The sequence below is a fragment of the Gambusia affinis genome, linkage group LG14, assembly GCF_019740435.1.
Source record: "Gambusia affinis linkage group LG14, SWU_Gaff_1.0, whole genome shotgun sequence".
NCBI lineage: Eukaryota > Metazoa > Chordata > Actinopteri > Cyprinodontiformes > Poeciliidae > Gambusia > Gambusia affinis.
Genome location: NC_057881.1, coordinates 1,809,699 through 1,832,737, shown reverse-complemented (window position 1 = coordinate 1,832,737; position 23,039 = coordinate 1,809,699). Strand labels below are relative to the sequence as shown.

The following is a 23,039-nucleotide window of genomic DNA, read 5'->3' as shown; positions in this document are numbered from 1 at the left end:
ATGAAGAAACTATGAAGGATGAACAGGAAGGAGCTGCAGGGAGGAACTGAGATGTTTGTCAGTTTCTGATTGAAGGCGTCCGATGACCTCATCGGTTTTCTGCTTCACTTCAGATTGTCAGTTTGCAAAGTGAGATCCTATTCAGATCAGGAAACATCTGCTGCACTGATGGAGCTGCCAGCAGGTTTTTCATGGTTCTACATCTCATTGCCAGTTGACATGGTGAAATGTTATCCAGCTCCCCTGGTTTAATAAATGTATTTCAATTAAATGGTAAGTAACTTATCTACTGTATTTGCATTAAAAAGACTCAAAGAGAAGTCATCAGGGTTCATCACTGCAAATGTAATAACTATATCTATGACATACATTTGAATTTGTCAAAAAAAATTCTAATTTCATTATTATATTTTAAAGAAGCAGTTTTATGTATTTACACTAGAAGAGAGACTGAACTCCGCGGAAGAGAGAGTGAGTAACGCAGAAGACCGTGGCCTACAGCAGGAAAGGGTGCTAGCTTACTTACTTAAAAAAGACGCCAAAATAACCGCAAAACTGGATGATATAGAGAATAGGATGCGCAGGAACAATATAAGAGTGTATGGGATAAAGGAAGATTCAGAAGGAAAAGAGATGATCCCGTTTATTAAAGACTTTTTAAAATCTGCGCTGAAGCTACCTGATGGCATGGATATTTGCATTGAGAGAGCCCATAGAGCCACAGTTCCGAAGCCGAAGTCGACATCTTCTCCGAGATCCATAATAGTTCGCTTTTTGGATTTCAATGTTAAGCAGTTGGTACTACAGTGTGCGTGGAAACAGCGGAACATAGAGTTTCGGGGAAACAAAATTTTCTTTGACCAAGATTACTCCACCGAAGTGCAGAGAAAAAGAAAACAAGTGCGTGAGGTCATTAAAAAGCTGAAGGAACGGAATATAAAGGCACAGTCTCCATACCCAGCTCATCTTAGGCTGTTTTTGGAGAAGGGTGTCAAGACCTTCTCCTCTCTATTGGAGGCCCAATCAACTCTGAAGGAACTCGGGATCCCGGTGGAGGTGGATGAGCGGGACGTCCTGGAGAGAGAGTTGCTACACAACAACTGGCAGGCCCAGGGGAGACGTGGAAAGGCTGACCCAGGTCTGGATAACATGGACATCAGGGCCATAATAAACTCGGTGGATCAGCACAAGCAGGGTTGAGACGGTAATGTTATAACTGATTCTACCCTGCGCCGACATTTTATTCAAAGGTGGATCTTGTTAAAAATATAAATAAGGACATACAGGTATAATATTATATTAATACTTATGGACTATCGGTTGGTGTGTTTGCAGTGAGTGTTTTACTTTTTTCCATTTTTTCTTTCTTTTTTTGGGCATTTAGTGCAGTAGAATAGGAGACTATGTGGTCTACTGCTTACACACATGGTGTAATTCTCCCAGGGAGACCAATATCCCTGTCCATTTTACATCAGGAGTGTGCTGCCTATGTTTTCCAAAAGGGCAACACATGGAATACTTGGAAGTTCTGTGAAGATGAAGATCTGACTACTTGTTCATTCTGTTCATTGTTTTTCGGCGAGCTGATTTTGACTATTAAAGATATTTGCATAGAGATCAACATATTACTGGAGGGATGTAACTTTCTTTTTGTTTTCATATAAATATGACGACTTTGAAACTTGTTACTTACAATATTAATGGAGTAAATCACGTTATAAAACGAAAAAAAATTCAAACGCAATTAAAAAGGTTGAATTGTACCATTGGGCTTCTACAAGAAACTCATTTAAATGAGATGGAACATGCTAAATTAAAGAGAGACTGGGTGGGACAGATATTTAGTGCATCCTATGAAAACTACAAAAAAAGAGGAGTAGCAATACTGTTTCATAAATTTTTATGCTTTGTAGCAGAAAATGTACTCAAAGATAAAGAAGGCCGCTGGATAATGGTGGTTGGTTCAGTTGGAGGAACCACTCTTACAATTATGAATATTTATGCCCCAAATGAAGATAATCCAGGTTTTTTTAAAGAGCTAGCCCAAATTTTAGCGGGTTATTCAAAAGGAACAATTATTTTAGGGGGAGACTTCAACTGTGTCTTAAATCATCACATGGATAAATTTCCAACAGAACAAAAATATCAACTATCAAAAACAAAAGCATTGAAGGGTCTATTGGAGGAGTTGGGGCTGATTGATATTTGGCGTGCAAAACACCCAAAGATCAGAGACTATACTCACTTCTCAAAGGTTCATAGAAGCCACTCCAGAATAGACTTCTTTTGCGTTCCCAAACAAGCAACCCACAGAGTGGTGGACTGTCATATCGAACCTCAAACTATTTCAGACCATGGTCCTGTGATAATGTCTTTAAATATCGACCTGGAGAAATCATTTAAATTATGGAGATTGAACGTATCGCTTTTAAATAATCCAGAGACAATACAATATATAAAAGACGAATTAAATCTCTTTTTAGATATTAATGATAAGGACGAAATTTCACCATCTACTCTATGGGATACAGCCAAAGCATATTTGAGGGGTAAAATTATTTCATTTTCTTCAAAAGTTAAAAAGGAACGGGAGAAAAAACAAGAAAATTTACAAGAACAGATTAAGAAACTTGAGACTAAACATAAAAGAACGAACGATGACAATGTATTACAAGAACTTAGTAAATGTAGACAAGACTTGAATGAATTACTAACTTATAAAGCAGAGGGTGCTTTACGTTTTGCAAATCAAAAATACTATGAGCAGGGAAATAAAGCAAGTAGACTATTAGCGTTTCAACTAAGAAAATTGCAGGCGAGTCGAACCGTTCAAAAAATTATGTGCCCAGTGTCCAAAAAACTAGTTTCGCATCCCAAAGAAATCGCAAATGCATTTTCAAAATACTATAGTCAACTATATAATTCAGAGACAAATCCTAACAAATTAAATAAAATTAGGCAATTTTTGCAACAAATTAATCTTAATAAACTTGACGAAAAAGAGGCTAAATCATTAGTGGGGACAATTACCGAAGGAGAAATAAAATCTGTTATAGGAAAGCTTAAAAATAATAAATCACCAGGAGCAGACGGCTTTCCAGGAGAATTCTATAAATGCTTTCAGGCTGAGCTTATCCCACTCTTATGCAGAGTGTTTAATCATGCTTTGGGCTCCAAAGACCCACCTAAAACATGGGCAGAAGCAATTATCTCGGTTATACACAAAGAAAGTAAAGACCCCACACAATGCGGCTCTTATAGACCAATAAGTCTGCTGTGTAATGACGTTAAGATTTTAAGTGCCATTTTGGCCAAAAGACTACAAAAGATTATTAATAAACTTATCAATCCTGATCAGACAGGCTTCATACCCAATAGACTCGGATTAAATATCAGACGTACCCTAAATATAATCTCAATTGGTCAACAAAGCCCCACACATCCATGCTTCTCGGCCTAGATGCTGAGAAAGCATTCGATCGGGTGGATTGGTTGTTCCTGAAGCAGGTACTATTGAAGATGGGCTTTAATGAAAACTTTATCAGTTGGTTTGAGGTGCTGTACTCCAATCCAACCTCTAGAGTACGCACTAATGGTTATTTGTCAGAAAGTTTCCCTTTAAAAAGAGGAACCCGTCAGGGTTGCTGCCTTTCTCCGATCCTGTTTGCTATCAGTATAGAACCCTTAGCAGAACTAATAAGAACAGACACATCAATTTTAGGCATACCGGGACTCACAAACTATCACTGTATGCTGATGATGTTATTCTATATATAAGAGACCCAACAACTTCTATACCAAATATTTTAAAATGTTTGAAGGACTTTGGTGTGGTCTCAGGATATAAAGTTAATGAATCAAAGTCAGAGGCCATGATGCTAAAACTCCTGGCCCCAGAACTATCCAATTCAGTGAATTTCAATTGGTCACCTAATGGATTTCGATATTTGGGAATCAATATTACCACGGATGTTTCCAAATTATATAAAGCAAATTTTGGGAAGCTATTGGACCAAATTAAAAAAGACTTAGATAGATGGGATATTTTACCGCTTTCCTTTTTTGGAAGGATTGAATCAATCAAAATGAATATTCTCCCTAGATTGTTGTATTTGTTTATGGCCCTCCCTATTTGGGTTCCAACAACAGAACTAAATAAAATGCAAAAAATTATTTCAACTTTTATCTGGCAGAAAAGAAAGGCCAGAATAAAACTTACTCAGTTGACCAGTGGTAAACCTTATGGAGGTCTTAATGTACCAAACTTAAAATTATATTACTGGGCTGCACAACTACGTGCAAGTGTAAGTTGGCTAATACAGAATAAAGAAACAACATGGCTGACATTGGAACAAAGCGCAAGCCCTAAACTTTCCTTACAGGCCCTTGTATTCTGCTCGACTGAAGTCTGGAATAAGTACAAAATTACAAATATATGGATGAAAAGCACTCAAAGGACTATAAACATGATTAGAAAAAATATGAAAGCTCCTCAATCTATATCTAGAGCTACAAAAATTTTGGATATAATAGACTTTAAACCAGGGCAACAAGATCCGGGATTTCAAACCTGGAAAAGCAAGAATTTAATTGTTATTGATGACTTGTTTGAAGGGGAGATTTTGAAATCTTTTAACCAGATTAAGGAGAAGTACAGGTTGAGCAAATCTGATTTTTATAGATATCTACAGTTGAGAAGTTACCTGATGTCCCACACCGAATGGTCCCTTCTTCAGACAAGACCTACTGATTTAGAATTATTCTTCATAAAGATTACCAAGGAAAGAAAATCTAATAATACTGTGTCAAATTTATACAAATGCTTACAATCATGTCTGTTGAAGGGATCTCCTGGGATAAAGGAAAGATGGGAACTAGAAATGAATGTTGTGATTGAAGATGAAGAGTGGGAGCAAGTGTGCGTAACTGGACATAAACTGACTAACAGTCCATCTTGGAAAGAATTTTATTGGAAAATAATCGTTAGATATTTCAAAACTCCATATATTGTTTCCAAATATGATCAAACTAAATCAAATCTGTGCTGGAGACACTGCGGACTAATCGGGGATCACACTCATGTCTTTTGGGATTGCCCAAAAATTACGAAATTTTGGGAGGGAATTAGAGAGGAAATTTCAAATATCTTGCACACTTATATTGAGTGGAACCCCCGGATCTTTGTTCTGGGAGTTCCCCCAAATAATTTAAGCAAAGAAGAACAATACTTATTTGGTATCCTCGTTCTCGTAGCCAAAAAAATGATAACAATATGTTGGTATAAACCTTTACCCCCTACTGTAAATCAATGGAAAGAGAAACTAGTGAATGTTTATACGATGGAGAAAATAACAGCAAAATTGAACTTGTCCACTGGTTTATTTAAGAAAAGATGGAACCCTTTGAAGAAATATTTCCAATTAATATAGTAGTAAGATACATGTAAACACACAGGTACACAGATTATAGGTAGACTTAACATATATCTCTGTTATGATCATGACAATAGTCAATCAAGAAAGATTTTTCTTCTATTTCATCCCCCCATGTAAAAAAAATTCTGGATTTTCAGCTCGCCGACTTGTTTGGTTGTTGTTGTTCAACTGTTTGTATGGTGGTAAAATGGGACTAATGATCAGTTCAGTTTTAGAGAATCAATAAGAGGAACTGTTACAGATAAAGATCTGCTTAGTTTTAGAAGTTCAATAAAGAAAAATGATTCAGAAACAAAAACATTTTATTCTGACTGACTTTATATGGATGCAAAATGATTAATGTGTTTAAATTAATTTAACTGTGTTTAAATGTTTTACCAGCATTAAATAAAGAGGAAGAAGCAGCTCCTCCTCTTCAGTTAAGATTTTAGCTCAACAGGAAGTTCCTTCAACATAAAGCCGTGAAACAGGAAGCTGGCGGACAAATCTTCTGTCTGAAACGTCCAGAGGAGAAACGAGGCGCTGATGGTGAGTTCAGGGGATTTTCTCTCCAAAATATACTCAATAAAAATATTAGATTTTTTTTCAAACTTCTTCTTCCTTTATTTTATTAAAAATATATTTTTATTTCTGTTTTAGTACAATCAATTCAATAAGAAGCAGCTGGTCTCCAGACATTGTCTGTAATTTAATATCTTCTGTTTGAATTAATTTTGTCTCGTTTTGATTTATTAAAATACAATTCTTGGTTAAACATAAATTTATGGATTTGGTAAATAATTCATGACTTACTTCAAAACCTCCCTGTATAAAAATAGATCCTCAGTAATGACTTGTTTTTCACATTTTAGATTTATTAATTTTGGCAACGTGTAGATGAATAGAAGAAAGATTAGAGATAAAATGACTTTATTTCCTCTGAAGTTCTGACCCGTCTCTGTGTTTGTCCTCAGAGTGAAGCGTCTCCATGATGAGACGTCCTCACAGCGATGAAGAGCTGAAGATGAAGAGTCTGGAGGCAAATCAGCAGGAAGGAGATGAAGTCAGAGGTGAGTCGTCTTCATCAGACAAACAGCAACAGACTGAACACAAACCATTATTATTATTATTATTATTATTATTATTATTATTATTATTATTATTATTATTATTATTATTATTATTATTATTATTATTATTATTATTATTATACATATGAAGTGGAAGAAAATACCTCAACCAGACATGTTTACTGCAGGATCTGATCTAAACATGATTATATTTTATGAAAATATCCTTAATAGTTTTAATAAAAATTGCCTAGTTTAAATTATTGTATCTGCACACAATTACATGAGTTTATTAAAATATACTAAATGTTGAAACATTGTTCTCAGTTTTGTCCTCAGCTGTGTGTTTAGTGCTTGTCCTGGATCTCCTGAGTCTCTGTGTTTATCTTTAACTGCTGATGGACATTGAGCCCCAGCACAGTCTGATCCAATCCAAGTTCTGGATAGGATTGGTTGGTTGGTTGGTTTGATTGGTTGGTTGGTTGGTTGGTTGGTTGGTTGGTTGGTTGGTTGGTTGGTTGGTTGGTTGGTTGGTTGGTTGGTTGGTTGGTTGGTTGGTTGGTTGGTTGGTTTGGTTGGTTGGTTGGTTGGTTGGTTGGTTGGTTGGTTGGTTGGTTGGTTGGTTGGTTGGTTGGTTGGTTGGTTGGTTGGTTGGTTGGTTGGTTGGTTGGTTGGTTGGTTGGTTGGTTGGTTGGTTGGTTGGTTGGTTTGGTTGGTTGGTTGGTTGGTTGGTTTGGTTGGTTATTGGCTTTGATCACCAGTCTGCTTGTATGCATTAAATTAGTCCTGCCAACGTTAACGCCTTAACTCAGACTGAAATAGTTCTTGTGGTTTTCCGGCTGTTTTTCCCCTCATTGCTAATTTTTATCAGAAAGCCATTCGTAGAAACAGATGACCTCACTTCCTCTCATTACACTGCCGCTAGTGATGGGCGTAGGCGTGTTCTCTACTTCCATTTCACTGCCATATATTTATTAATTTGTTGAACAAACCATCACAGTAGCTGTTTAGGAGAAGTCAAAATTCACAGACAGTGAAAAAGTCTCTTTGTTGTGAGGAAAGACCTGTAAAATAAACTTTAATGGAAAATACTGAAGCTCTGTGATTTTAATGGGATCAGATGTTAGTTTCTGTGAGTCTGTCTCCAGGTTCTGATCCGGTTCTGATCCGGTTTTGATCCGGTTCTGATCTAAATGCTCCTCAGGTGAAAACCCAAGCAGGACCTGCAAGCTGCCAGCAGGTGGAGCAGTTCTGCTGGTTCTGGTCGGTCTGCTGGCTGCTGCTCTCATCGTCATCTACAGACTGTGAGTTCATGTTGGTTATTAACTTTAACTGGATTTTACTTTATCAGATGTCAGCAGAAAAATTAAAAAGTGAGTTTCATATAAATATGATTAAATTTATTTATCTTCACCGTCTGCTGTTTTATCTCCAATCAGCTTTTCTACTAAACAATCAGAGTCTCCAAACCCTGAAAGACGAGAATGAAGCTCTGAGGAGAAATCTGTCAGAGTTTAAAGGTTTCCTCAAAATATATTTCTTTCTATAAGTGCTTTTTAATGTTTCACTTTTATTTTCTTCAGCTGTTCTCCAACAACAAACAGAATTCACTCAAAAATCTCAACTTTTATCTTTTAAAGATATAAAACCTGGGAGTAAAACGTTTACAACCGCATGTCCATCATGTCCATCATGTCCATCATGTCCATCATGTCCATCCTGTCCATGCTGTCCTCCACCTCCTGCAGTAAAAAGTAAGTCCATGATCTGATCTTTGTCTCATTTCTGTCCTCTAATGATGTTAAAGAGACGTTGATGGACTGACAGAAACAGGAAGTTAGATTGTAGCTGCAGGACAGAAGACGCCTCCTGCTGTCTCCAAATCACACAAACATCTACAGAGATTTATTCCTCCTGCTTCACTGAAGTCTTTGTCTTTAAAGGTCTGACATGTCTGAAGTGTGAAGAAGGCTGGGAGCCACATGGAGGAAACTGTTATTATTTTAACACCATGAGATCCTCCTGGACTGAGAGCCGAGATTCCTGCATTGATCTGGGATCAGACCTGGTGAAGATCGACAGCAGAGAGGAGCAGGTATGAAACTCTGCTGCAGGTTCAGATTCTCTCTCATTTCATCTCATCATGATTCAGAAAAATCTCAGAGTTGTTTTCATCAACTTTTCCTGTTCAGATGTTCCTGGAGAGCAGACTGAGAGGCTTGATGAAGAAAGATGAGGACAAGTTCTGGATGGGACTGACGGACTCGGTGGAAGAAGGAAAATGGTTCTGGGTGGACGGATCTGCTCTGGATGAAAGGTTTGAAACAAATGAAAACATTTTGGTTTATTTTGAGAATCCAAGTCACAGTTTTTATTTCTCCTGTTTCTATTCTTTGTCTCTTAGTTTAGTCTTGATGACTTGCTCAGTCCTTCAACTCACTGTATCTAGATTATATGATGGATGGAAAACTTAAAGTTTTTCTTTTTTGATCATAATTACAAAACAAAAGAGATTCTGCTTCTATAGACGTAATGACACAAACATTTCAGCTTCTCTTCCAGACATGTTCAAACAGGAAAGCATGAAAAAAATGTTAAACACTTAGAAAAATACACGAACCAACAAAATTTAAAATAAAAAACATCCAGCCAGGAGGCATGAGGAAAATACAGGGAAGCACAGTGGACTGAAGTGAACAGAATTGAAAATCCAGAGACTTGTGGAAGAAAATGAGAGGCTTAAATCCTGGGGAGGTTGAGAGCGACACAAAGACCCGAGCTGATGAGCTGCAGAGGGGAGAGGGAAGTAGGAGGAGGAGGGGAGAGAGAGAGAGATAATTAGAGAATAACTGGGACTGAAGAAACATGATAAACTAGAGCAACAGAAAATAACTAGAAACACGAAACAGAACTGGAATCACTAAAGAAGAAACAGAAGTGGAAAACAGGCCAAACTGAATAGGAAAACCAAAAATGACAAACATCCAAAACCAAACTCAAACATCTCCAGATCCCAAGATTATGTGAATATCAGCAGATCAAACTGTGAGTTAATTCTGTCTCTCTATTCCAGTTTTAATGAGTTGAACTTTAACCGCTTTGGCCTCATGTTGTTTTAATCCACAAATATATATTCACATGCTGGACTTTCATTATTATCCTAATCTGTTGCTCAGTCCTTCAACTCACTGTAACTGCAGGGTATTTTATGCTGTAATTTTACTCTCACTTTACAATTTGCTATTCTTAATACTGTTTTTATTCTTCTCTTCATGTGAGTCTATTTGCTTTGACTGTTTGTCACTTTCCTGCTGTTGTGCTGGCATTTCCCCTGCGGAATAAAAGTGGTTTTCTATTCTATTTTTATTTATTACACACAAGGTGATCCACATCAGGAGTTCATGATTACATTGTCATTACTCAGAACCGTGGAGGAGTTTTGTCCTGTTCTGAACCTCTAGTATTTATTTTGGTTCTCCAGGCTGAAATGAGAGCGAGCAGCGAGAATAAAAGTCGCTCTGGGGATTTTACAGATATGAAGACAGACAGACAGACTCATGAATCTGGAGGGGATTTTAACGAGGGCTCCACGTCATTTATAATCAGCCGCTCCACTGCACAAAAAAACAGTCTGCAAGCAGAACACGTACGGTTCCGGCCGTGTCGGCAGTAGTATCTGCCGTCCCGTCCGGCTCCGGCCATCTCTGATTAAAGACGCCCGATGCTAAACAAACTCTGCAAACTGCTGACATGTTCTCATGCCACTTCACATGTTAAAGTTTCTGTCTCTACAGTCAGAAAGAAGCTCATTTTCTTGCAACAAGGTTTTATCTTTATCTTTGGCCTCTGAGGGAAAATCATGAAGGTCAAACAGGTTTACCAGAAAGAACATCAATAAAAATCCTGATTTTGACTCTAAATTAATTGCAGAAACCAGCATAATTGTGGAGTTTCTTTATTGAGCATATCTTGTTTTAATTGTCTTTTTATTTTGTCCTTTTCCTATTTTGAATTTTTTTTTTCTGTTCAGAACAGCTGTTGTTGTTTTAAAGGGCGTTATAATAAAAAAAAGTGGTAGGAAAAGTAAAATATATATATATAAAAAACAAAACTATGAAACATAAAATACATGCTAGCTGACATGCTATTGGCTGCAAATAAACCAATTAAGGAATGCCATTTATTTTCCTTGCTGCTCATTGGTTGTTGCTCCAAGAGCAGTGATAAGGAAGAATGTGTTGTTCTTTGGATATTTTAATTCTTTAGACTCAAAAATCCTTCTTCCATCGGCTCATCATGCTGAACTCGTGGATTTTATCAGCCATCAGAGGAAGTTTGAGGAAAATGTGAGGCCATTTATGAAAACATTCAAACTTAAACCAAACTAACTTTAATCAGATTGCAGATTTTAAATCTGAGTAAACACATTTTACAGTAAGGAAATATTAGGATGTAAAAGAGACAGAATTTTGCTCAGTTTTAATATCTGGCAGAAATTTTTTTTTTTCTTCAACTTTATGCAAACTGGAGGAGGGAATGTCTGTTTTTCTTAGTAGGAAATTATCAAAATTAAGGCAAACGTGCAAATTCTTCAGTACTGTTCAAAGATTTTATTAATGAAACGATTTAATTGAGTCAAACGAGACAAAAACAAACAATAGATCCAGTTTAGAACGACTGTCACTGTAATTCAGCCTGATTCATGTTGTTTCAGCTTTATTATGTAAAAATAATAAAAATTATTTTTAATCCAAAACATCCAGTTGATAAAAGTAAACACTTATTCCCTGCTGTGTAAAAATGATGAACATGAGTTTCTGAAGGAAGAAATGAATCAAACAGTTTTCTCTCGTTTAAACTTTTAACTCCTGGCTCTGGTTCCTCCTTGCTGGTTCTGATCCGGTGGTTCCCTCAGGCTCCTCCTCCGTCTCGCTCCCTGAGCTCTCTCACGGCGAGCGATCGAACGATGGCGGCCTCCATGGTGGCGTCGTCCAGCGGCGCCACCGAGAACCACAGGGGGCTGCTGGGAAGGCAGCGGCGGTCCGGCTGCAGGTAGAAAACGTCGCTGCGCCGCCTCACCGAGTCGGGGCTGGAAAACAGGAAACAACCAGCAGGAAGGCTTTCATTTGACCTGCCTTTAGATTTTCAGTTAAATTCAACAAATTAAAGAGGAAACCTGAGCTGCAGGTCGGAGCAGAGCTGGTCGATTAAACCCAACAGGAAATGAAGGACACAAACTTCTCCCCATTCAAGCATCACAGAATATTTCTGATGTTTCAATGACTAAAATGAACTAAAATAGTGAAAGTTTTTGGGACATTTTCTTCCTCCACACAAACAGAATGTGCAAAAATCACTTTTCATTAATTTAATATTTTTTATTAGATCCACTCCTCAATAAATATAAATAGTTTGCATAAAAACTAAAAGAAATCATGAATAAAAAGGAGCAGAAAGAATATCTATAAAGCTGCTACTTTTTCAGTCCAGATGTCTGAAAATACAAAAGACGAAAGAATCTATTTAAACTCAAATTAAATGTCGTTTGATGTTTCTTAGTCCCAGTAAAATTTTCACAGTATAAATTATAGTAAAAGCAGGATTTGATTTGCAGACACTGCAGTTCTCCTCCTGAACAGCAGGTGGCAACACAGAGAAATTAACTTTTTTTTAATCTTCCGCTGAGAGAAACCGTGTGACGATGTAGACTCATAAATAACAAAATATATTTATTTTCAACATTTTCCCGCAACTTATTCATGTGTTTGGTTTTCTTCAGCACAGGATTAAAGTTTCTTCTGTCTCATTTTTACAATCGGCTGCAGAGAAACGAGCTGCAAAGGCAGAAAACAGAAAACTGAACTGGAACTGCAGAGGAATTTCAATAAATGAGATTATTAAGAAAACTTTCCAGTTTCGCTCATTACCGACAGCCTGAACTGACCGGAGTGCAGCGGACGGCGGGCGGGTCACTGTCAGGAGGTTCTCACCACTTGGAGACGTAGAACTCGTAGAGTCGGACTGGGCAGCGCAGAGGGTTCTGCAGGTTCTCCTTCATCTCCAGGAAATCCTCGTTTAACCGGCGTTTCTTCGCCGGGACGCCGTCAGAATCTGAACATCAAAAACAACAACATGCACGTAAAAAGTTTAAACATTTTATAGAAATATAAAATTACATTTTTGATTTTTTTGTACTACTGCCAAATTTAGTCAATTTTTGCTCTTTTATAAAATTTATCAAATTCAAATAATCTATAAAATTCAATAAATCAATAAATTCTATAAAACTATAATATTAAATTAATTGATACAAATGATTCATTGATCAAATTCAATCATTTTATTGATTAATCAAATAAAATTCCTTTAATTCAAATTGACTAAATGTTTATCAGAAAATTCAACTAATCAACTACATTTAATAAATCAATTAAAACCAATAAACCAATTAAATGTATTTATGGGTACCGGTCTCTGCATCGTCTCTGGACTCCGGCGGGTAGAACCGCAGGACGCTCGTCTCGCCGTCGGTTCTGGTGCAGCTGGTGAAGTTAGCGAAGGACAGCCGGCGGAGCTGCGGCACCGTGGCGAAGCCGAAGTTCTTACAGCAGAAGAAGAGCAGCGTGTTGAGGAGGACGACGGGGGACGACGCCCCCAGCTGCTTGCACTCCCACAGAAACTCCTCCTCCACCCAGGAGGGGGCGCCGCCTGCGGAGGAAGGAGAGGAGCAGCTGCAAGAACAAAGATGGAGGAACAAAGATGGAGGAACACGACTTACGGTGGACGGACAGGGAAGGTCCAGAACATTTCAGGATTCTGGTGAGCTCAGAGGAGAACTTCTGGTAGCTCTGGTCAGTGAAAATGTTCTCCAGTCGTCCGTTTTCAAACAAATACTGCAAAAAACAAGAAACATTTCCAACAATAAATGATGACAGGAAAAAGAATCTGCAGAGACAGGAAGTTTCATATGTTGAAGGTATTTTTAGACCCAAATTTATGCAGAAAAACCCATTTTGGTAAAAGCAGATTTAAAATTCTTATTTTACAGAATAACCCAGTCAAATTCAGACCTTTGTTAATAAAAATGTTTTATGCAAACAAGTTTTCACTGAATTAATAATTATTGTATTTAGAGCCAATAAATGCAAGTTTGTTTTACCATTTTTTTTACAAGCGCTGCAGAAACAGAAACAATATATTTGGCATTTGCAACATTTAAAATGTTAGAAATTCTCAATGATTTATGTAGTAAAAAGTGCCACCATGACAGTCTGAGGTTAGTTTGTTTTTATTGATTTACTATTTTGTTTTTTTTTAAATGTTCAAAACAGTTTGTTTTAAATTGATCAGTAGATTTCACTTTATTACAAAACTGTGCCGTTTGAATACGAAGCACTTTCAAGGATTTTATACAGAAAATCAGTTTTCAAACCTTGAAAACTCTGAATTAAACTCCAGGATTTGAGGCCCCTGGTGTGAGGATGGACGATACCTGCTGGATGCTGAGGCAGAGGAAGAACAGGCCGTCGGGAGAGCCGGAGTCTTCCTCACGAAGCTCCGCCTCCCTGATGAAGAGGAAGAGGCCGTCGCTCAGCTCTGAGGAAGAGCAGCGCAGGACGTCCGACCTGCCAGCAGCCACTGCCAGACAGGAAGTGAGACGACGGGACAGGAAGTGAGACGACGGGACAGGAAGTGAGACCACGGGACAGGAAGTGAGACGACGGGTCAACATCACGGCTGCAGCCTTTAGACTGATCTTCGTTTTGGACCAAATCATCATGGATGTTCTTAAAGGGCCGGTGGCTCCAGAATGTATTGACTAAACCCTTTAAACTGATAAATAATGAACCTTTCGTCTCGTTGATCAGCCACTGCAGGATTTTTGTTCTACTTTGCGATAAAAACCACTGATTTTGTTGAGCTCATTTAGAAATATTTACAAGTAATTTTGTGATATTTGTGCTTGTATAAGATGATAAATGTGAGTTTCTGTTCCACAGATAACTTGGAGGCGGAGGCAGCAGAGTAGAAGTAAGAAATTCTGCCTCCTGCAGGCGGGAGTTGTAGGGAAGAGGATTCTCAAACAGATGGCAGAATTTTCTCAAAATTATTTTTAATTCTGAGGTGAGTCTCAAAATTTTGACTTTTCCCAGATTTCAGAGAAAAAAGTCAAATTTTCAGTTTTTCAGTGGGGCCTAATCCTCCGCTGTATTTAGCATCAATTAAACTGAATGTTTTACAAAAACCTCATAATTATGCATCAGCATGAAAAGGTGAGAGGATCTGCTGATGTCACACAAAATCTGATTGGATAACTTGTCATAAAAACGGCTTCGATCTGATTGGTGAAATAATATTTAACCTCACAGGTTCTTCTTCTGCTCCCCCTATGGGGCCGCATGAGGAGCTGCGGCGGGCCACTGTTGGCCCTCGGGCCGCGGGTTTGACACATACAGGAGGAATGAAGCGGACATACTGGGCAGGAGGTCCAAACTGGTTTGAGATTCTCTCCACTGGATCCATTTCCTCCAGGCATCAACTCCAACCCGACTGTCCAGAACTTTGAGATTCTGCGTCTCTTCTGCGTTTTCTCCCTGAAGCAGAAGGAAGGAGTCAGACTGACGCCCAGAACCAGAACCAGAACCAGAACCAGATCCAGAACTGGATTCATATCCAGATCCAGAACCAAGACCAGAACTGAATCCAGAACCAGATCCAGATCCAGAACCAGATCCAGATCCAGAACCAGAACCAGAACCAGAGCAAGAACCAGAACTGGATTCATATCCAGATCCAGAACCAAGACCAGAACTGAATCCAGAACCAGATCCAGATCCAGATCCAAATCCAGATCCAGATCCAGATCCAGATCCAGATCCAGAACTGGATTCATATCCAGATCCAGAACCAGAACCAGAACTGAATCCAGAACCAGATCCAGATCCAGAACCAGGACAAGATCCAGATCCAGAACCAGAACCAGAACCAGAGCAAGAACCAGAACCGTCTCATCTTTTTACCTTCAGATTGTTCTGGATGTTTTCCTGAGTCTCGTCACCCAAACCTGCAGCTGGTAAAGAATCCAGAGAGTTCTGGAGGTTTGGACCCGTCGGTCCAGCAGGAGGCGGAGGGAGGTCAGGGCCCGTGTGGAGGTTCGGTTCCGGTTCCGGTTCTGGAGGAGGGACGCAGCAGGTCTGGTTCTGGCTGAATAAGTCCAGGCTGCAGTCAGACTCGAAGTCTTTGTGGTTGAAACCGGGCCGGTAATCGGACCCCAAACCGTCCATGTAGCTGCTGATGGTTTCTGAAATCCAGACAGAAATTAAAAATATTAAGAGGAGAAAACATTTTCTATTCTTCATTTAATCACTTATTATTTTACATAATAGTAAAAACATAAAAACTGCAAACAAACAAATAATTAAATTCATTTTTCTAAGTAAGAAAATAAATATTTATTGTCTAAAATGCAATAAGAGGATTCATTTAACAAAAACTTTCAATAATTTGTAACAAATGAAGCATCTGCAGCTTAAAAACCAAAATATTAAACGTCACTGAACAGCAAAGAGCTGATTGGTTAATTTATCAATTAACTCATTAAACTGATTAAAAGGTTCTTAATAATAAAATGTTAATTTGAACCAACTGGAGAAAAACTTCAGTTCTGGATAAAACTTATTCACAAATAAAAATATTTGTTAAATGCAAGATGTACAGATGTTTTGTACAATTTTAGCTTAGAGTGATTTTTTAGCAAATTATTATTTTTAGTCAGAATAGTAAAATGAATGATTAATCGATTACTAAATTAGTTGATGATCATTTCAATAATCAATTCATCGTGATTGATCCAACCTTTTTATACCTACTGTATATTTAAATACTCTGTGATGAAACAAATTGCTAAAAAAAAACTGATTATTTGACTTATAAAACGGGAAAAATTTAATTTTAGATGTGAAATAATCTGCCAGTGGAACCAGAACGTTTAAAAATCAATATTCAGGAAACATTTACAATCTGCTGCGTCTGTGGAAAATGATTTGCTCTTTGTGTTTCTGCAGTGGAAAAATCCAGAAGAGTAAATATTTCACCAAACTAAAAACATTTCACACCAATTAGTGACTGAGTTTCCTCCTCCTTCTCCGTCTGTCCTTCTGGTCGGCAGCTCAGCTCCTCCTGCAGAGATCCAGGCGGGGTTTCCTCCGCCGCCGCCGCCGCCGCCGCCGCCGCCACCGCCTCAGAGCCGTCTTCCTCCTCTTCTTCCTCCTCTTCCTCCTCCTGCTTCTTCTTCTCCTCTGGGAGAAACACGGGAACCGGCAGCTGTTGGGAAGAACACGTCCATCCTCTGGTCAAACTGTGCCTGATTTCCTGTTTGGAGCGTAAAAGCTGCGTCCCGTACCAGAACGGGCAGAACCAGCGGCGCCGGAGCCAGCTGGCTGTAGAGGTTCATGGGCAGAGGGACGTAGACGGGAACCGGCACAGGAACAGCCGCGCTCACCTGGCGGACCTTCTGCTTACAATTCACTTTAATGACAGAAGAAGAAGAAAATGATTTAATAAAATTGCTGTGACCTGAGCTGCCAGGGCAGAAGTCGGGTTTTGTTGAAAATGCGTCTCTTCCACCCGTCTGCGAGGCCGTTTCTGCAGTCTGGACACAGCAGGAGGCCGCTTTGTTGTGGACCAGAGGAACGCACAGCAGGGATTTGTTCTTCAGCTGTTTGGGATCCGTCTGCACGCCGGCCTGCGGACCAAACCAGCAAAGATCCATCAGCAACGATTCGGTTCGCATTTCAGATCAGATCCGTCCTCCTGTCAACTCACATGGCCGACGACTTTAGCCTGGATGTCCGAGAAAAATCCTGCAGAGACAGAATGAGGAGTCAGAGCTGAAACTCAACCACATCGCTGCAAAAACACCAAAATATTCCCAAAAACTACAGAACCGACTTCAAAATAACTGGCCAACAGGATCATGGAGCTTGTTTTAGGTAAACAATCAGTGAATATTGATTATTTCTCTGATCACATTGGAAAATGTCTTGTAATAATTGTAATAATTGGCCAGTGAAACAGACACTTTTTAAAAATCAATATTAAGGGATTATTTACTCACAACAAAAGTTACATGTAAATTAGTTTTGTCTTATTTCATCTGGACCAAAACACTGTTACAGTGATTCTGCAGTTAGCAGGATGGCTAGCATGTTTTTAATTCAAATTAAAAATACTTTATTAATCCCTAAAGGAAGTTAAATGTCATTAGGAATAAAAGCAACTCTCTTTTACCTAATTACATAAGTTTTGCTGTTCGGTCGGAGGTTAAGGTTTTTATTTTTATCTAATCTGCTCAAACATTTTTACAGCTATTCTGATCAAAATGAGCTAAAAGTTTCATTTTTACGTTTTTATCAGAATCTTTATATCAGAAGTGGAGGAGGTCCGAGTCGTACCGAGCGGTGCGGTTCGTCCTGCCGGGCCGCCGGACAGCGAAACCACGCTGGTGATGACCGGCGAAGACGCCACGCTTCCTCCAGGCATAGGAGGAGAGGATCCTGGAAACAGGAAGTAGATCTGATGGTTTCCTGCCGCTCTGACCAATCAGAGCTTTTCCTTCTCCTGACTGGCCTCAGATTAAGGATGAAGTCACGTTACCTTCATCCTGCTCCTCTTCCTCGCTCTTCCCGAAGCGTAGGAGACATTTCAGGTCGCAGAAACGCTTGACGTTCCCCGGCAGAGGAAGACTCTCCGTCAGCTCCCCTCGCCGGCCGCATGCGTCGCATTTCGCCTCCTGAGGCGAAGAAGAAGGTTCTGCATCACAAACCCTCAGAGATTCATCCTCATCAATTATTCCAGATGGAAACTGGATGGACGCCGTCCAATCACAGGTCCTTCAGGAAAATTCAAGCACTTTTCAGGTACTTTCAAGGTAAGTTTTCAAACTTTTCCAGCTCCACACTTTGGAGATAAAAACAATGCAAATAAACTAAAAAAACAGCTTCAGTTCATTATTACATGTTTATTACTGTTATTAATATTTTTGACAGTAGTTTACATTCTTTATCTGCTGCAGATTAAAAACATTAAAAAATATTATGTTTTCAATAATATGAGAGAAATTTTCCAAAACATTGAAATGTAACAAGATCAATAATTTATTTTTACCAATAAGACATCTGTAAAAAACAAACTAAACCAATGAGTCCTCATCTGTTCACAGGTTTATCAACACTTTGTTGGAGTTTCTTCTGGTTTCATTACGGTTCTCAGAAACGTTTTGTTTTGTTTTCCAGGTAAGTTGTAAAGGTTAAAGGTTGAATCTGGACAACATTGATTCCCAGAGTGCTGCTCTCCTTACGTGGCTGATGAGCGTTCTGAATTTGGACCTGCAGCCTTTGGAGCAGAACTCCCTCTGGCCGCCGGCCGCCGCCGCCGACAGCACCGTTCTGGAGACGGAGAGGCAGTAGGAACACGACGAACAGTGTTTACCCCACTTCCTGTCCAGGTCACGCTGGAACAGCAGCAGGCAGCCTGAAAAACAAAAAACCAACACGTTCCTGAACCCAGTCCAGAGGTCTGATCACTGAGATCTGATCAATGAGTTCTGATCACTGAGATCTGATCAATGAGATCTGATCAATGAGTTCTGATCAATGAGTTCTGATCACTGAGATCTGATCACTGAGTTCTGATCACTCGGATCTGTTTCCGACCGTCGCTGCAGAAGCTGCAGTCCTTGTTGTCGATCCTCTTGACTTCGTGGATGACGGTTTTCTTCCTGCAGCGTTCACACACACCCAGGATGCTGTTGAGCTTCTTGAACTTCTTGGAGCAGACGAGGCTGCAGACAAAAATCACTTCATCCTGAGAAAGAAACAGAAATTATTTGTTTAAATGCAATAAAGCCAAAAGTAAATTTATCTAAACCAAGCAGCTGACCAGGGCTGAAACAATTAACTGGATTAATAGTGAAAAAAACAATTATGAAGATAATTGTCAACTAATTTAGTCACCAAATAAGTAAAAAATCGGCAGGATGTCCTAATTTGTTCTGACGAACAATCGATTAATCATCAGAACAATCGATTCTGATGATTGTTCTGGTAGCTAGAACGATGGTGGCCCAGCTGACCTTCTTCTGAATGACTCTGGGAGACGTTTTAATGGGTCCCTGGCACTGGGCACACGGCCGCTCCTCTGGCGCCGGTCTGCCGGGTTCTGCTTCTTTGGTTCTGGTGATTTCGTCTTTATACGTCTCCTGCAGTAGAGAAACAAAAACCAGCAGGTTTAAGATTCAAACGGCTGAAACAAACGCAGCAGATTTAAGCTTTAATTACCTTGAAAGTCATGGCGCACGACAGGCAGCAGAAGCTCCTGATGGAGGCGTCCGGCATGGCCAGGTGGCACGCCGGCGCCGCCATCTTCCTGCAGGTATGGCAGCTGAGAGGGACGCCTGAGGAAGAGGAGACGGTCAGAGAGACGCCTGAGGAAGAGGAGACGGTCAGAGAGACGCCTGAGGAAGAGGAGACGGTCAGAGAGACGCCTGAGGAAGAGGAGACGGTCAGCGTCTTCTGCTCGTCCTTCAGATCTGCTTCCTGGGAGGCTTTTCAGATTGTTCTGGTTCTTTTTTCACTAATTTTCAGATCAGTTGTGAAATATCTGCATTTATTAAATGTTTATGGCTCTTTAGAAATCTTTTTATTGGAGTTAAATTATATTTTCTGTCTTTCAAAGAGATCATTTTGTTGTTTTCTATGGATTTAATTGGTTCAGTAATAATGGGAACAGATGTTATTTTGTGACAAAACGTCTAATTTTCTCATTTAAAAGTGTTATCTGCTATGCAGAGACAACACAGGTTCATTCAGTCCTGGACGCCTTCAGAAACCCTGGAGAACTTCTGACCCAGGACCCAGACGTGTTTCTTTGGAGGGAAATATCAGCGAAGGAAGGACGGATCAGGAGGACGTGAAGAATCGATCTGTGTTTTCTAGAAACGTCTGAGACCAGAAGAAGAATCAGGAGAGAAAAGCCAACAGTTTGTTACCTGATGAACAGACGGCCTGGATCTTGGCCGCCATCACGCAGCTGTTGGAGCAGAACAGCTCGACGACTTCTTCACTGGTTTTATTCTCAAACATTTCAGATACGAGTTTAGATTTACAGCACATGGAGCATGGCTGCAACGGCGGGATTTTCTGTCAGAGAAGAAGAAAATATCCGATTTTAAAATGATTTTAGGCCAAATTTATGGTCCAGGGTTCAGTTTTACTCCCAACTCAACATTGTAGAATAGGAAGCAAGGAAGGGAGGGAGGAAGGAAGGAAGGAACCGACCTGCTTGAATAGCTTCAGGCACTCGGCGCCGCACAGCGGCTTGTTGCCGTCCTCCATCTTGAGGCGGAGCGGCGCGCTGCAGTTGGAGCCGCAGTTCTCGCACACCGTCAGGTTGTTGATGTTGCAGAAGCGGTGGTAGCAGGGATCGCTGCAGACCTTTTGCACCACGTCCTGATGGATAACCTCATGTTTGCTCTGCAGGAAGGAAAACCAGGAGCGGATCACAGCCAGATCCGGAGCGGGGCACGGATGTCAAACAGCAGCTGGGAGGCTTACGATGCAGAATCTGCTGCAAACGCTGCACTGGGACTGCGACCCAACTGGAAGGATGGGGAGCTTGGTGGACATGATCCTCTTGTAGTTGAAGGACGACAGGCAGGACTGGCTGCAGAAGTCCTTCTTCGTTCCCGCGTCGTCCACAGGAGCCTGCAGGACCGACTGGAGCTTCACAATCACCCTGGAAACCAAAAGGATCCATGCTAAATCTGCAGAAGCTGCACCACTACCTGCTGTTCATCTACAACAGATACCAAACCAACCAAGCCCTTTGAGCAATCTGTTCCCCTCCTGGCCTGTGGGGGCGCTGCACCAAGAACCACTGAAGGAAACCACACAAAAACTTCTGAAGACACTGAGCGCAACTTCCTTCTTCACTAAATGGAAACTGAAATGGAGTGGATTTTAGTGGTTGTTGGATTTCTCTTTAGTCTTTGGCAAAAGACCATAAGACCTTTGTCCAGCTAGTGCTAGGCTAGCACGTTTGTTTTGATTGTATTTACCCAGAATGCTCTGCTCTGTGGTCTCTGGTCCACTTGGTGTTCACATCATTGAACCAAATCAGAGATCACTTCAAGCAAGCCCAGGCCGAGGTTTGTAGGCGCACCAGTTTCCTTTTGTGGTCCAATTTCGCATTCACACCGACCCAAACAAACCAAAACATCAAAACAGATTGGAGTTGATTAAAGTGAACCAAACTCTTGGATCGCCTACAAACCTCAGTCTCAGTCCAGTTGAAGGGAATTCTGGTGCAGTTCTGATGGTTATGTTAACACCTAGCGGACCGGCGGCTGCTTAAAAAGCAGGAAGCAGTCTAAAACGCAGGGCATTCTGGGTAAATACAACCAAAGCAAACACCTTAGCTTAGCGCTAGCGGAAGAAGTAGCTGATGTTTTTTTAAAGACAAAAGAGAAATCTGACACCACTCCATTTTTGTTTACATTTAGCAAAGAAAGAAAACGCAGACAAATGTCTTCTTCAGAGGTTTCTGTTGTTTCCTTCAGTGGTTCTTGGCGCAGCGCCCCCACAGGCCAGGAGGGGAACAAGTTTTTCAAAGAGTTTGTTTTGACAGTGAAAGAGAACAGATGAAAATGGATCAAACGCTGAAGTTTTGGTCCCCAGTTGAACCGAGTCAGGAAGCAGAATCACCGCAGACAGAAGTGACACGTTTTCTTCACGGACGTCAGCTGGTGGAACCGGAGCAGACAGGAAGTGGAGCAGAAGAGATCCGGATGGGCTTTCCTCTGGTAGACGGTCTCTCCGTCCAGCAGCAACTTCCGGCAGGCGGAGCAGGACGCCTGGAGCTCCATGTGGGCCAGAGCGGGCCGGGGCGGCTTGGAGTCCTCCGTCAGGGAGAAAACCGACCCGATCTTCAGGTCCTCCTGCAGAACCAGAACCAGAACCAGAACCAGCACAGTTACCTGTCTGAATTTCTATTTATACACATCTATAAAAAACAGAAGCAAAAGAATGAAACCAATAATTTAATCAAACAGAATCAATATTAATAAAATGAATAAATTGGATGAAGAATAAAAACATAAACATATTTGTGTGAATCAGCTTTAAATGAGAAGCAGATTTAGTTTTTGTGAAAAGCAACATTTGGGTGAGAGTATCCGACCTTGGGCGCGTCCGGCTCCTCCTTGATGCTCTGTGGAGAAACTGAGACGGAGCGGCTCAGGAAATACTCCTGGTCCTCCGGCTCCTCTTTGATCTGGTAAAAACAGTTAAAATATCGGCTCCGTTACCAAATATCAGCTCCGTTACCAAATATCAGCTCTGTTACCAAATATCAGCTCTGTTACCAAATATCGGCTCCGTTACCAAATATCAGCTCTGTTACCAAATATCGGCTCCGTTACCAAATATCGGCTCCGTTACCAAATATCGGCTCCGTTACCAAATATCGGCTCCGTTACCAAATATCGGCTCCGTTACCA

The 23,039-nt window shown here is 40.3% G+C and overlaps 1 protein-coding gene and 1 long non-coding RNA gene across 4 annotated transcripts in view; one reads left to right on the top strand and one right to left on the bottom strand.

Moving 5' to 3' along the window:
- The first annotated feature begins 8,189 nt into the window (after window positions 1-8,189).
- Window positions 8,190-8,807, top strand: LOC122843498. Its single transcript, XR_006372717.1, has 3 exons — window positions 8,190-8,238; window positions 8,428-8,579; window positions 8,677-8,807. It is a non-coding gene; the product is annotated as an uncharacterized LOC122843498 (long non-coding RNA).
- A 2,272-nt stretch (window positions 8,808-11,079) lies between these two features.
- LOC122843145 overlaps window positions 11,080-23,039 on the bottom strand; it is a 30,826-nt gene continuing 18,866 nt past the window's right edge. For all 3 annotated transcript variants that reach the window (XM_044137687.1, XM_044137688.1, XM_044137689.1), the window contains exons 26-47: window positions 22,721-22,813; window positions 22,246-22,478; window positions 21,097-21,277; window positions 20,821-21,015; window positions 20,532-20,682; window positions 19,822-19,937; window positions 19,617-19,742; window positions 19,198-19,348; window positions 18,843-19,015; window positions 18,140-18,275; window positions 17,938-18,039; window positions 17,309-17,346; window positions 17,111-17,228; window positions 16,887-17,011; window positions 16,600-16,807; window positions 15,505-15,785; window positions 14,961-15,078; window positions 13,977-14,122; window positions 13,263-13,377; window positions 12,953-13,192; window positions 12,475-12,595; window positions 11,080-11,573 (exon numbers count right to left, since the gene is read on the bottom strand). In XM_044137687.1, the coding sequence (XP_043993622.1) occupies window positions 11,396-11,573; window positions 12,475-12,595; window positions 12,953-13,192; window positions 13,263-13,377; window positions 13,977-14,122; window positions 14,961-15,078; window positions 15,505-15,785; window positions 16,600-16,807; window positions 16,887-17,011; window positions 17,111-17,228; window positions 17,309-17,346; window positions 17,938-18,039; window positions 18,140-18,275; window positions 18,843-19,015; window positions 19,198-19,348; window positions 19,617-19,742; window positions 19,822-19,937; window positions 20,532-20,682; window positions 20,821-21,015; window positions 21,097-21,277; window positions 22,246-22,478; window positions 22,721-22,813 (3,345 nt within the window). In that variant the 3' untranslated portion in view covers window positions 11,080-11,395. The remainder of the gene's footprint in view (window positions 11,574-12,474; window positions 12,596-12,952; window positions 13,193-13,262; window positions 13,378-13,976; window positions 14,123-14,960; window positions 15,079-15,504; window positions 15,786-16,599; window positions 16,808-16,886; window positions 17,012-17,110; window positions 17,229-17,308; window positions 17,347-17,937; window positions 18,040-18,139; window positions 18,276-18,842; window positions 19,016-19,197; window positions 19,349-19,616; window positions 19,743-19,821; window positions 19,938-20,531; window positions 20,683-20,820; window positions 21,016-21,096; window positions 21,278-22,245; window positions 22,479-22,720; window positions 22,814-23,039) is intronic.